At 42.9% G+C, this 14,048-nt stretch overlaps 2 protein-coding genes across 2 annotated transcripts; both read left to right on the top strand.

The window, feature by feature from the left end:
- Positions 1-374: 374 nt before the first annotated feature.
- LOC139340282 (myosin-9-like) lies at positions 375-3,896 on the top strand. The gene is made up of 5 exons (XM_070976036.1): positions 375-871; positions 1,313-1,484; positions 1,604-1,676; positions 1,753-2,797; positions 3,350-3,896. The coding sequence occupies exons 1-5, from the start codon at positions 410-412 to the stop codon at positions 3,536-3,538; spliced, it is 1,941 nt and encodes a 646-aa protein (XP_070832137.1). The 5' UTR covers positions 375-409; the 3' UTR covers positions 3,539-3,896.
- Positions 3,897-4,840: 944 nt separating this feature from the next.
- Positions 4,841-13,486, top strand: chaf1b (chromatin assembly factor 1, subunit B). Its single transcript, XM_070976017.1, has 14 exons — positions 4,841-4,879; positions 5,247-5,392; positions 6,030-6,162; positions 6,239-6,359; positions 7,041-7,144; positions 7,315-7,411; positions 7,560-7,644; positions 7,990-8,083; positions 8,861-8,930; positions 9,012-9,103; positions 9,231-9,390; positions 9,859-10,434; positions 11,980-12,068; positions 12,847-13,486. Exons 2-14 carry the CDS (start codon positions 5,267-5,269, stop codon positions 12,951-12,953), a joined length of 1,854 nt encoding a protein of 617 aa, XP_070832118.1. The 5' UTR covers positions 4,841-4,879; positions 5,247-5,266; the 3' UTR covers positions 12,954-13,486.
- The last annotated feature ends 562 nt before the right edge of the window (positions 13,487-14,048 follow it).

Here is a 14,048-nt window from a genome sequence, read left to right as displayed (position 1 = left end):
CAAAAATTCGGGTAAGAAAGGGAGTAACCCAGGGGTCATATTCCGGTTTTTCAAAAGGGTTATTGGTGTTACATGGCCGCGCAACCGGGTTATTGCTGATATTCCGGTTATGAAAGGGTTACTTGACTGCATGTAAACGTAGTGACAGGTGGAGAGCCAAATATACTGAAAAGCAGTTACCGTATTTTCCGGACTATAAGTGGCACTTTTTTCATAGTTTTGTTGGTCCTGCGACTTATAGTCAGGTGCGACTTGTATATCAAAATATATATAATTTAACATGTTTTTAAACGTTAATTCAGACTGACTGACATAAACAAGCAGTAAACATTACCGTCTACAGGCGCGAGGGGGCGCTCTAGGCTTGTGACAACTATGCTGCTGCTGTGAACCACGGAACACAAACAAAATGCCCCCAAAAAGAAAATCCTATTCTGCAGAATACAAACTGCAGGTAATAAAATATGCAGCCGAAAACGGCAATCGAGCTTCAGAAAGAAAGTTTGGAGTGAATGAGAAACTTGTGAGGGACTGGCGAAAAGCAGAGGTTGCTCTTTCTGCAATGAAGAAAACAAAGAAAGCTAATCGCGGACTGAAAGCAAGATGGCCAGAGCTGGAGAAACGAGTCCACAGATGGGTGCTTGAACAGCGTGCTGCCGGGAGAGGCTTGTCAACGGTGCAGTTACGCCTCCACGCTCTGGTAGTTGCCAAAGAGATGAATATAAATGACTTTACATGCGGGCCTTCTTGGTGTTACCGCTTCATGCAACGCAACCGCGTCTCTATCAGAGCACGGACACCGGTGTGTCAGGAACTGCCGGCAGAGTTTCAATCCGAGGTCGACACTTTCCGTGGGTTCGTTGAAAAGCAGGTAACCGAACGTAACGGGCCGCCGGATCGTATTATCAACATGGACCAGGTCCCCTCCATGTTTGACTATTGTATAGTTGAATGTGTTACGTTAACATACCGGACACCTATTCAGCCTGTTGCTCTGAGTGCTATTGTGTAGTTTAATAACTTAATAACTTTCCACATTAAATGTCTGTTCTTGGCCTTGGATTTTGTGAAATAAATTTCTAAATAAGTGCGATTTATAGTCCACTTCGACTTATATATGTTTTTTCCCTCTTAATGACGCATTTTTTGACTGATGACTGACCAAAACGACTCTTGATACCGGCCAGAATGGTTCATAATCGATCAGCAATCTGTATGGGTGGCAAGAAAACTATGATCCCTAGTATTGATTTCTGATTCCATAAGAGTCAACACGTGGGTAACAGTTCTTGTGGGATTTTTTTTTTTTTAGGTCAAAGATGAGGAGGATCGAAAGCGTAAAGAAGAGCAGTTTACGGCTGAGCTCGCCAGGACAAAGCAGGACCTTGAACAGCAGCAAGAAAACCTGAAACAGATGCAGCGTCAAACCGTATGTTTTCCATTTGACACCAAGGGACCCCTATCCACCATCATTTCACAAGCTGGTAAGAAATATTGCTCTTTCTGTGTGTGTGTGTGTGTGTGTGTGTGTGTGTAAGAGAGAGAGAGACTGAGAAAAAGAAAGTTTGAGAGATTCTAAAATTTTGGTTTGCTTTCTCTCTAGCTTGCAGCCCCTCCAGTAGCAGTGACCGTCCAGTTATTTCTCATGTATACTCACTGTCAACAGGCCTCCAGAGGTATGATTTTTAGCTTAAATATATCAATTTTACTTTGTTTAAGAAGCATATTAACTACACTTTGTGTCCAATGCAGGGGGAAAAGAACAAAGCCTGCTACTCCACAACGAACGCCCAAAAGACCCAAAATTAATGGCTTCCATTTGGGCACCCCAGATACATCTACATCAGTGGATGTGAGCCCACGGAGCTCCCCATCAGTGCCTGTTATTGATGATGGTGATGATGATGATGGTAAGCCAGGCTTTGATTGTACTAAAGTGAAGATAGAGCAAGAGCAAAGTGACATCAGCATGCTGTTGGAGCGCAGCGAAGATGCTGCTCTGGATGCTGCTCTGGATGCCACTGTTGCAGGAACAGTCTCTCCAGGGTTAGGGTTGTGGGATGTGGGAACCAGTCCCTGCCCAGCACCCCCTGCAACAGTGGCCACCACCACTGCTCAGACAAAAGTACCCAGATTGAAGAAGGAAGAGGAGGACCAAAGTCAAAGTGAAGGGGAAGAGAGGGCAGGGCAGAGTGATAAAGAACAGAGTTCAGGTGTGGACATCAATGTCTGTTCAGAGCAAAGAGTCATTAAACAAGAGAGCAGTGGAGACACTGGTGAGAATCAAGAAAAGCAGACGATGCAGGAAAGAGTGACACGTCATCTGGATAGGGAAGACGATGCTGGACCCTCCTGTGCAGATGATAAGAGAGGCTCTCCACTTCACCCCAGTGTGACTGACATTCAGGAACAGCAAGACCAGCTCCTAGAGCTCATGCAGGCTACAGCCCAGGAGAGAGACTCCTTTAAAGAGCAGGTCCATGAACTCAACAGCCAACTGCAAGACATGCAGAGCAGACTGCAGGAGCTGCTGCAGATCAATGTGAAGAAGGAGTGTTGTCACCAGGCCAGCCAGACGGAGGAAATGCAGGAAGAGAAGGACTACAAAAGTCTGTTTGAGAAGGCCAAACAGAAAGTCGATGAATTGATTAAGGACAAAGAGGCTTTACTGGCAGCCACTGAGACCAGGCCCAGTGCTGCCCAAGGTGGGGACACTGATGAGATTGCACTTCAGGTTGACGGTCTGCTGCGGGAACTGGATCAAAGAAACAAGGAGAGGGATGAACTGCGCTCTCAGGTCAGTGTTTCAGCTGTATTTAAAGTGCAAGACTGATGTCAACAAATCCCACAAATAGACAAAGATAAGAGTTTCTTTCTGAATTCCTCAGCCTGACGTTGGCTTTCACCCCAAGCCAATTTGTTCCTATTGAAGAATTTTTAAAAACATCACACAAATGTGTACTTTGAATATACTGGAAAAGGCTAAATTATTTCCTAAAACACAAAGTGGACTTCTGAGTTGAGATTATTTGTTACACCTGCCTCCGAGTCTGCTTCTTCTCGACAACTTCACACTGATTATGATAAATCAAACGTATATGGACAAGACATTTATACCCGACAAATCCAAACATCTGTCTGAGCACTTTAGGTAAAAGAAAGTAGCTCTTAAAAAGAGTGATGAAAGGTTGTATAGTTATATATTTCCATTGTCTTTTGCATAATTTGCTCTCTCTGTATGTAAACTTTGTTAACTACACCATGTAGATTTTTATGAACCTTTACACTTTTTGTTTTATTGATGTTTATGTTCTCTCCTCCTGGAATTCGCTGTGTGCTACGCCACCAGTTGGCCAGTGTGGAGGAGGAAAGGGCAAACCTGGCATCCCAGTGTGAAGAGCTCAGGATGAGCCTGCAGCAGCAGAGAGAAGAGGGAAGCACAACTCCACACAGAGCTGCTGATTCTTCTGTGCAGTCAGGGACGGCGGCCTCTGGCACACATTCAAGCTCAGACACATCTGGAAGGTTGGATTGTTGAAAAAACGCTTTCCTTTCATGTTGTTTGAATTATCACTGTAGGAGCTGCATTTTTTTTGTACAGTATCTACTTCATTTGTCCTACTTTGTGGAATTGCCTGAGTGTGCATCTTCTACAGGTGGTGACGGTGCCACCCTTTAAATGGTAGAGCATGTTGGGGAGAAGGAAGGCCAGCAGATACCGTCATTGACCACCCGGTCTGTGAATGGAGTGAACGTGCTATGCATGGCGCTTTGCCTTGAAACCTGCTGTGGCCTGTTCCCTGTGTCTTGCCATTGAAATAATATATGGTCTTTAAAACATTTGTATCTTTATTTTGTATTTTCTGTAATTTACAATAAATGACTGGCAACAGTCCAACTCTCTCGTTGGATTCCTTTTGGACACAAACTGCAGGAACAGGTTCTCTCCGATATGGAGTCTGCTGCATCAGTAGGACCGAGGGTTGGAGCAATGATTAAATAAATTGTGGCACCCACCTGTAAATAATGAATACAGATAGCAATGAGTCATTAAGCCATATTTGTTTGAAGGTATGTACATGTTTACAGATTTTATATTGATATATAGTAAATACAACACACAATGACCTACTTTCTTTATCTTAACAGATGGCAGTTTGGGAAAAAATAACGTAAATAACACCTATAATAATAATGTCTGAAATGTTTGAGAACAAATGACATTTATTTGGTATCACAAGAAAACCAGCAGACACACAAAACAATCATCACACACATTCACTCATACCTTGGCAAATAGAAATATTAGCAAGCCATTTCCGTTTTTCCTGGGAGAAGAGGTGGAGGTAGTGGAGAGCTACAAATACCTGAGTTCACCTTGACAACAGACCTGAGGCTGTCTACAGGAGTAGACTCATGAGGAAGCTTAGGTCCTTTAATGTGTCCAGTAAGACGTTGCACATTAACCCTAATTTGCACTGTGTGAGCTCTATTATCGTATTTTTTCTTGTCTTTTTTTAAACCAAGTACTTTGTATGTAGTGAGTTTTTTCGTACCTTCCTCAAGTCAGCTTACTGTAAGATAAGCGTGTTTGCGAATTGCTGCTGCAATAGTGCAGTTTCCCTTCGGTGAATTAATTATTAATTGTTACATGTACCCTGCATGACTGAGTCGTGTCATTATGAGAACTTAAATAGCTAATACTTTTTAGCACTGTACAGTAACGTCATTATTTCGAGTCGGTTGAAAAAAATAGCACGTCCCCATAGTGACCGCCTCTTCCGCGTTTTCGTCCAATCACTGTAGCCTACTCGACCGGAAGTTTTGAACAAATGGTACGCGGGAACTTACTGATCGCTTCATCTGGATAGCAGAGGAGGTAAGACGCTATAAATGAACCCCTTAAGAGAATAAACAGAAAAGACGTCTCTCTGTTCATAACGAACACACTCGTAAATCAACAGTAGTGTGTGTGCACATGTTTTGCCGTTTCTCCACAACGTTAGCCACAAATTACCCTAACAAACCCGCGAAGTTTATTGCTAACAGTGTTAGCTAGCTGTAGCAGTCGGTTTCAGAGACTACATGGGCAAAATTTGCTCACAATATTTTCTCCTGTATTCCGTAATATGTGTTCTTTATTGTCCACCGCGTAGAGATAATCGGTCTGTGTTAGCTGACGAGATATTATCAGCCCATTTCAATCTGTCTGAAGTACCAAATGTCCATGTTTTGTCCCCGTTGAGGTCGGTGTTGGATATTCAGGATGAAGGTGGTAACGTGTGAAATCGCATGGCACAACAAGGAGCCTGTTTACAGTCTGGACTTCCAGCACAGCTCTGATGGACGCATTCATCGGCTGGCCACAGCTGGGGTGGACACCACAGTCAGAGTGAGTGGAGATGGAGCAATGTATGTACCTGGTTTATGAAGGAAAGGATCAACATTTTAATGACGCGTGTGTGTGTGTGTGTGTGTGTGTGTGTGTGTGTGTGTGTGTGTGTGTGTGTGTGTGTGTGTGTGTGTGTGTGTGTATAAACCTGCGTTCATGCATTTGTCTAGGACAGGAACAGTACAACACAAGGCAAAGCAAATGTTTCTTTACCTGTGTGCATGAATTTGACCATAAAAAGAAACTTCCTGGTTGCAGTTTTAAGGGTAAATGTGCAGGCCCACAGAAGAAAACGTCTGACATCAATAGTAGCTTCTTACACAGTTGAATAATGTTGAATTTCCATACTGACGTACTCGATAGGACATTAATTGGGGCCTTTGCCAGGACCTTAAATGGATTCATGTGTCACAAACAGGATATACCAAACAGCACTTATTTCTGTAATCAGATTTGTACACATTTAACCTGTTGGTTCTGCAAACTTAACAATGTAAAAGCTGTCTATGTTAAAGCTGTGTAAATGGATATGAGTTGTTGCACAGTGTTTTGGTGAAAGATAAGAATGATTTCCTAAAATGTTCTGTATGAACTTTTTACATTTCTCCAATGACCCTTTGCCCTGATGTTGATGCAGCTATGGAGAGTGGAGACGGGCCCAGACGGGAAGGCGGTGGTGGAGTTTTTGTCTAATCTGGCGAGGCATACCAAGGCTGTCAACGTGGTGCGTTTTAGCCCTAACGGAGAGCTGCTTGCCTCAGGAGGAGATGGTATGTCACATGTGATACACAGGTCTGTTGAGATACACTCGCCTCTTACTAATTGTGTCACCTTTATTTGGTACAGATGCAGCGATTCTGCTGTGGAAGCTCAATGACTCGAAGGAGCCTGAGCAGACCGCCATGTTCCAGGAAGATGAAGATGCTCAGCTCAACATAGAGAGCTGGTCTGTGGTGAAGACACTAAGGTACACAGGTTCAGTCCCATCAAGACAATTTCTACCTCATTACCATTGAGTCTAAATGCTCTTAGGCTGTCTCCTGACTGACAATGGCACAGTCAAAAATCACAGCCTCCATATTAATTTCTGATGTCATCACTGGGCACAGTTGGTACAGTGTGGGGACCTGTCAAAACAGGCAGATCTTGCTCAACTTTTGCCGTAATGCTATTCACTGTCATTAGGCAGTGCTCAGTGTTGGCCAATCAATAATGCAAGTGCACTTTCCTGGTAGATGACTTTCCACTTTTTAAACACTGCTGCAGTTTACTGCTCACCTTGCAGTCATCAAGAAAGGATAAAATGATTCCCACCTCAATGAAATTGAGAAAGTTGTGAAATCTGGCCTGTAGAATTATGAGCCACGGTGCAGTGATTTTTTTTTTTTTATCTGCTGTCTGGATCATATTTTATATTCTCACTGGTGTCTGCCTCACCCAGTTTGGCTTACTTTGCAAAACTGACAATCGTATATCTCAGACATTTCTGAAGTGTTTCAGTCAGTGCTTAAATGGCCAGGGTCAGACAAATGAGAGAGTTAACATTTCAGAGTCACAATATGAATAATTAACCTGACTGTATGGATCTGCTTGTTTTGTCTATTTTGCAATAGTGTGGGGAATTTCTTACCATTTGATTTGTCTTCAGGGGACACATAGAGGACGTGTATGACATCTGCTGGACGCGGGATGGAAACTTCATGGTGTCTGGGTCTGTGGACAACACTGCTGTTATGTGGGACATCAATAAAGGTTTGCTTAGTCTCATAAGTATCTGTGTCTATCCCATTACGCTTCAGTTCAATCTGTTGTATTAAACTGTTTTAACAGCGCGAATCCATGGAATACTGTAAAATATGTGAGCGTATGTCTGATTTTAGCCGTGCAGTTATTATGTTGCTTGCAACTGTTTCTGTGTTTAGGACAGAAGTTGTGTATCTTGAATGACCATAAGAGCTACGTGCAGGGGGTGACCTGGGATCCTCTGGGCCAGTACATAGCCACTCTCAGCTGTGACAGGTAGAGAAACAGAGATTCACACTCCCCATTTCAGACCACTCATGGCCGGTCCGTGTGTCTAACCTTCATTCAATGGCTGTGTTTGATGTTTGTTAGCTGTTTCAGCAGCTTGATGCTTAACTTGGTTTTTGTTTTTCTCCCTGTTCAGAGTGATGCGTGTTTACAGTACTCACACCAAGAAGAAGGCCTTCTGTATCAGTAAAATGAGCTCTGGGCCACTTCCAGATGGAGAGGTCAGGAGAAACGTTGCTTTTTATGACACTCACTTGAATTGCTCCATTGTTTTTTTTTTCCCCCAAATCAATTTAAATACTTGCATGCACACTGAACCTAATGTCTAATATTTACTTTCTGCCTGTTTCTTTTTGACACTATTCTACTCATACTCCTGTTTTGGGCATCTGTGGCCTAAAACATGTTTACGAAGCTTAATATTTGTCTTATAACTCCCCGTATTTGGTCTTAAAATAAATGAAATCCACTCTGTAATATCTGAAGAGATCTTTTAACTATGCTGTCAAGTGAGAGCGACGTGTAACCTGCACGCTCTGCTGCTGCATTTCTCTTTACGCTTGCAGGTCAAGCAGTACAGAATGTTCCATGACGACAGTATGAGGTCGTTTTTTCGACGTCTTTCTTTTACGCCAGATGGGTCTTTTCTGCTCGCTCCAGGTACCAAAATCAAAATGTGGCTTTTACCTGGATTCCAAAGAAATCAGGACACTGTGTAGAACATAAATAAAAAAGAAAAATGCAATCCCAATTCGTTTGAAACATGTTGCTGCAGCAAATACAGAATAAGCAGATATTTACAAAATGAAGCCGATGAAGTATAGTTTATGTCAAAAATTCAATTCAATTCAATATTCCTTTATTAGTCCCACGAGGGGAAATTCCAATATACAGCAGCATCAATAAAGTGTATAAAGTATTAGAACAAGTGCAATGCAAATTCAAAACAAGTATATATACAAGAGTGGGATAAAAGAATAACGTCATCCTAAGAAATTGTAAATAGTATTTACAGATTGTTATGCACTGATTATTGCACATTATTGCATTATTGTGCAGGTTATTGCACAGATTGTATACATATTATTGTACTGATTACTTGGAGCAGTTTCTGTTGTACAGTCTGACGGCTGCAGGAAGGAATGACCTGCGATACCGCTCCTTCACACACTTTGGATGTAGCATCCTGTCACTGATGGAGCTCCTCAGTGCAGTGAGTGTGTGTTGGAGGGGGTGGAAGTCATCGTCTGTCATGGAGGACAGCTTGGTTGTCATCCTCCTCTCCCCAAATGATTAGCAAGTTATCACATTCAGTTCTGTTTGTTTCATATAGCGTCCTGACTTTTTTGGATTCAGATTGGTTGTGTATATTATCCTAGTAAAGATCATTTCTAACAGTGAAGTTACATCTGTTGTAAACTCTTTTTTGTACCTCAGCTGGATGCGTGGAGATCGGAGAAAACATCATAAATACCACTTACATCTTCTCCAGGACGGGCCTTAAAAGGTAACTTTGGTGGCATGCTGTGCTCTTGTCAGTGCTGGATAAATTAGCTGGTAACTGCACAAATCTGTCTGTGTGTTTCAGGCCTATCGCTCACTTACCGTGTCCAACCAAAGCTACACTGGCAGTGCGCTGCTGCCCCGTATACTTTGAACTAAGGACCAAGAAGGGAGAAGGTGAGGACACGCGCTGCATTAATTCACAGACAAGAAATGATAATGAAGACCTTCCTTTTTACTATATGGGCCCTTTTATGTTTTACTTGTATGTGCTCTTTATTCTTCCTCCCTTTCTCCTCTGCAGATGGCTCTGTTCAGGCTCTTCCTGATGTATTCCAGTTGCCGTATCGTATGGTGTTTGCTGTGGCGTCTGAGGACTCCATCTTCTTGTACGACACCCAGCAGGCTCTTCCGTTCGGCCTGGTGTCCAATATCCACTACCACACACTCAGCGACCTTTCATGGTAGGCTGGGCCCATTCAGTAGATTTGATACGTATTTATTTTTTGGACTTTTGTCCACGTTTCTCACAGTCATCGTGTGGGTTAACCAGTTAACTTACCACTTTGCAGGGCTAATTTCCAAACGGACTAACATTAATCATTGAAATTAGTCTTTGCTGACATTACAGTGATACAATAAACATACTTTTATGTTGGCCCAAGAATGCCCTTTTTTAAAAGCTTGTAGGTGTACCTGATTGGTGCCTTTGTCATTTGGTACCATGTTGATTTCAGTCCTTTCAAAGGGCTCCATCATTAACGACAACCACCTCACACCCTGCTATGAAAATGGATGACGGATGAAAATGTCCAAAGAGTTGTTTTTTTGGGCGACTTTTCAAGTTCTGTGGGAAACACTGGATGAATGTACCTGCCTGTGTTTCAGTCAGCCTTCCACCCACAGACGTGTTTATATTCTATCCTCTTTAGGTCTGGTGATGGTTCCTTCCTGGCTGTGTCCTCCACAGATGGTTACTGCTCTTTTCTGTCCTTCTCTCCTGGGGAGCTGGGCACTCCACTGAAGGAGCCCCCCACCCTGGAGGTCTTTGCCCCAAACAGTGGTGTTGAGAAAAAGGGCAAGAAATCGGCCAGGACCTCATCTCCTGTGACCCAGCCACCAAACTCAGTCCTGACCCCCACATCCCAAACCAGCCTAGGCAAAGATGCTCCCTCTGTCACCCCCCCAGAGGAGAAGAAGAGTACCCCCAGTGCCAAGTCTAAACCTCAGCCCCGTAGGATTACCCTCAACACCCTGGAGGGCTGGGGAAAGCCCTCCACCCCTAAAGCTACAGCTCCTTCAGCACCTCAGACCCCAACATCTGCAAGCACAAGCGCACCCTCTACTCCCCAGTCCCGTGTCTGCTCTGTCACCCCCACCAACTCCACCAAAACCCAGCCACGCATCACTCCCCTCACTCCCTCCACCCCTAAATCCCTCAACAGTGCTAATGGTGCTGGGTCCACCACCCCTAAGGATGCAACCACCCCAAAGGGGCCAACTCCAAGGTAATGAATGGAAACAGAGTTATCGTGTATTATTCTGTCAGAGTGAGTGACAGCTGAAAGAGGAGTTTGTTTTAGGGCTATAACCCATGATTATTCAATGCTGATTAATAATTTTGACTAATATTTCAGGATATATTGACAAATACCACAATTTCCTAGACCCCCAGGTGGCATCTTCAAACTGATTGTTTTATTCAAAATCCTTAATTTACAGTGACATGGAATTGAATAAAGCTACAAATCCTCATTTTTGACAAACTGGAAACAGAATACTTGACACTTTTGCTTGATAACTGACTCAAAACATTACCTGTGACTCACTGACCGTCTGTCAGGTAAGCACTAGTGTGTATCACATTTTCTTTGTGAGTACTGTCCAGGAATGTCCCCAGAGTGTGAGTGATACACACACGCTCTGCTAGCAGCTTTGCTAAGCCTGGAGCTAACATCTCCCTAAGTCCTGGGCTAAGTGCAGTGTGAAAAGCCCATGTGGTGAAAAATGAAGCGCACTAATTGAAGCTCTTTGTGGGAGCATATCCTCCAGAACAAGCAACAGACTGAAATGTAGATTGTGTGATGCCAGTCTTCAGTTTGGGAGTAGTACTGTGCTGCACCACACTAAGAACGACACCCGGCTGCCATGTCCGAGACACAAAGTCAAAGATCATGCCGCTGCTCAAAGGGAGGAGAAAGTGTGACGCATGTCATCGGAGGCCATCACACAGCTCGTGTGCCAGACTGATCTGCTGCCTGTCAGTGTGGTCGACATCAAAGAGCTAGTTTGGTCCATTAAGCTGAGTATTTTTCATTGATTAGGGGTATTTGAAATGGTTTAGATGAACTGTAGGTGGTGTGAAGGACACAGGTGCTGCCTCTCACAAGAGTGCAAATGGTAATTTATGGAAATAATTGAGTTATTCAAATGTGTTGTGAGTCAGCCTGAGGAAGTAACTCCAGAGTGTACTGCATCCACCTCCCCTCCCCCCAATGATTAAAGTAACTAAGCTGATTATCTCTAAAGATGCAGTTTACAGAGGTTAATTTTAAGAGTAAGAAGTCTGCTTTAAAATGTGTAACATGCCTTTTAAAAAAAAAAAAATACACATGTATTCTTCTAAAAATGCAGGAAAAATCTGAATAGCTGCAATGGACTTGTGATGTTTTTGTTGGTTTACTTGTGCTCTGTGCCGGCAGTGAGAACAAAGCCCTGTCTGGTATGAAGGATTCGTTGGACCCCCCACTGACTATAAAATAATAATCACTCTGACAGACTGCATGTAGACAATGGCGGGTCTGAACATGCTTTTGTATTTGCCTTGCATCTGTAACTTGGAACGTTTGCTTTGGCTAGTCTTGACTAGTTATACTAGTGGGCAACAGCTGAATCAGAAGACCAAAAAAAAGAGGACAAGTGAAATGGAACAGTGATTAACTTTGTTCTTCGTGGAGGAGTACAGTTTATTTTCAGATTCCGTGCTTGTGTGTTTTCTGTCCATCTAATGCTTGAAGAGTCTTACTGTTTGTGCCTTTTCTGTTTGCTTACAGGAGGGTATCTTTGACTCCCATCGCAACCCGATCTCCAGCTGTTAGTTCACTCTTCTGCACTCCCTCCTCCACTGAGAAGGCCAAACATGGTTAGTGAGGGCGACTGTACGTTATGATCAGGGACCAATCAGCACATCTCTAATTGTGATCAGTCTATATTCACAAAAACTGATTTTGTTGCGGCTCGACATGCAGTACTGCCTGCTATTTGTGTATTTCTTAAGTTTAAACATAAACTTCAGAACTTGATCAGTATTACAGTTTACATTTTGGGGCTTATTTTTGTAGTTTCCAAATTAATTCCTGAGATCTGAGAACACGGTGACATCATCATACTGAAGTCCAGTTAAGCGAGAAACGAGCAGTGAGCTGATCACACAAGCTGTGAACACACCAACAGCTCAGCCTGATTACCCAAACCACTTTGTTTAGAGCTAAAACTGAAAGTTGGTGCACTCAAAACTTTGGTGATAATCTTTCACTGCAGAGGAAAAATGTGTGTGTATGCTTTGGCAAGCGTGGGAGGCCGAAGTTGAAGCAGGGAATGGGTTTGTAAACTGATGGGTGTTTCAGAGCAGGCAGTTTGGATTAAAAAACGCACCACTGACTTGAGTTTTCTCTGGAACAAGCTTGGCTAACCTGTGGGGGGTTTGTTTAAAGCCTGTCCGATCGTCATAACTGATCACGTTTCATGTGCAGCCTGACTTCTTAAGGATACAGGATATATGTTCTCAAATCTAAGAATAAGACCCAGTCAATGACTAACACTGTGCCCTGAGTTCAGCGTCTCCATTACCAGCATAATAACCAGGATTTCACTGTACACATTGATCCGTTGCTCTGATCCCTTCATTTGTATTTGTCCAGAACGTCCTTCTCCTCCCACTGATCCAGTGTGCCAGCCTCCAGAGTCCAAACGGCCCAAGACCAGTGAGCCCCCAGCAAAGACCAGTGGCACCCAGGCTCAAAGTTAACTGGGAACAGCATGGTGCAACGGCAGCAGGAGAGAGTACATACAGCGGAGGGTGACGGTTCAAGAAGCCTCAATACAAAACCACTGAGGCACAGCCTGTAGATGTAACACCACAGTGCAATAGCCTTGCGTTTTGGATTGACTAGATGAAGCTTTAACCTCACATAATGTACTCATAATGTACGTTATAAAACAAACTGCATTGCAGTAAGTGTCCTTGAATTAACCTCTTTTAGTCATGTGTGTGTTCTGTATTGTACTGTAAAAAAGTATCAAGGTGCTGTTGTAAAAAAGGAATGTTCTGTCTCATTTCTTTTCCTAAACATGTGATTATGAAACTTAAATTGCCCCTGAAAACCAGGAGAAGGGAAAAAAAAAACAAGCATCTCAAGGTGTCGTGCCTTGTGAGAGCTTTGTATACAACCTGAGTCCTGATTTGTTGAAGACTGTTTAGCAGCATCTTGAATGAAAACCTTCACGTTGTCGAGCATTTAAGAGTTGTTTTTTCATTTTCTAATAAAGGATGTTGAAGATAATCATGTATTAATCCCACAGTGGAGAAATTAGTGGTGTCACAGCAGCAAAGGCTTTGATATAGAGGGCATGTTTAAGTGGTTTGCATGGCTGTGGGGTGATTCATGCTTAACTACAAGCAGCTGGTGGTTGTGTACAACCTTGTTTTCTATTAGAAAAAAATGATCATTCATCAGCTGTATTGAGCCTAAACTGATTTGAAGGCTGACATCTCTTGACACATCGCTACAGTTGTGTTTAGTCTAATGGAGAATTAATGCTGCAAAGTTTACTGAGTAGACGTGCATGGCTGTTTGTCTCCATGTATTTAGGACTGCAGCCAGGATTTTAAAAATGCTGAGGTCAGAAAATATTGACTTTTTTTTACATTTCTTTTTACAATGATCTCTATATTTTGCATAGATTTAAATTCACAACACGATGGTCTAAACGTTCTCTATACTGCCAAGAAAAAACTGATTGCATTATATTGAATCCTTTCCAAAAAATACAGAAGTCATTCAGCACATGTAAGTTTTACCACTCAGGTTGATGTAACCACAAAATTCCCCCCAAAAGAAGA

This window comes from Chaetodon trifascialis, chromosome 12 (genome assembly GCF_039877785.1).
Source record: "Chaetodon trifascialis isolate fChaTrf1 chromosome 12, fChaTrf1.hap1, whole genome shotgun sequence".
Lineage (NCBI taxonomy): Eukaryota > Metazoa > Chordata > Actinopteri > Chaetodontiformes > Chaetodontidae > Chaetodon > Chaetodon trifascialis.
This window is presented reverse-complemented; position numbering and strand designations above follow the sequence as displayed.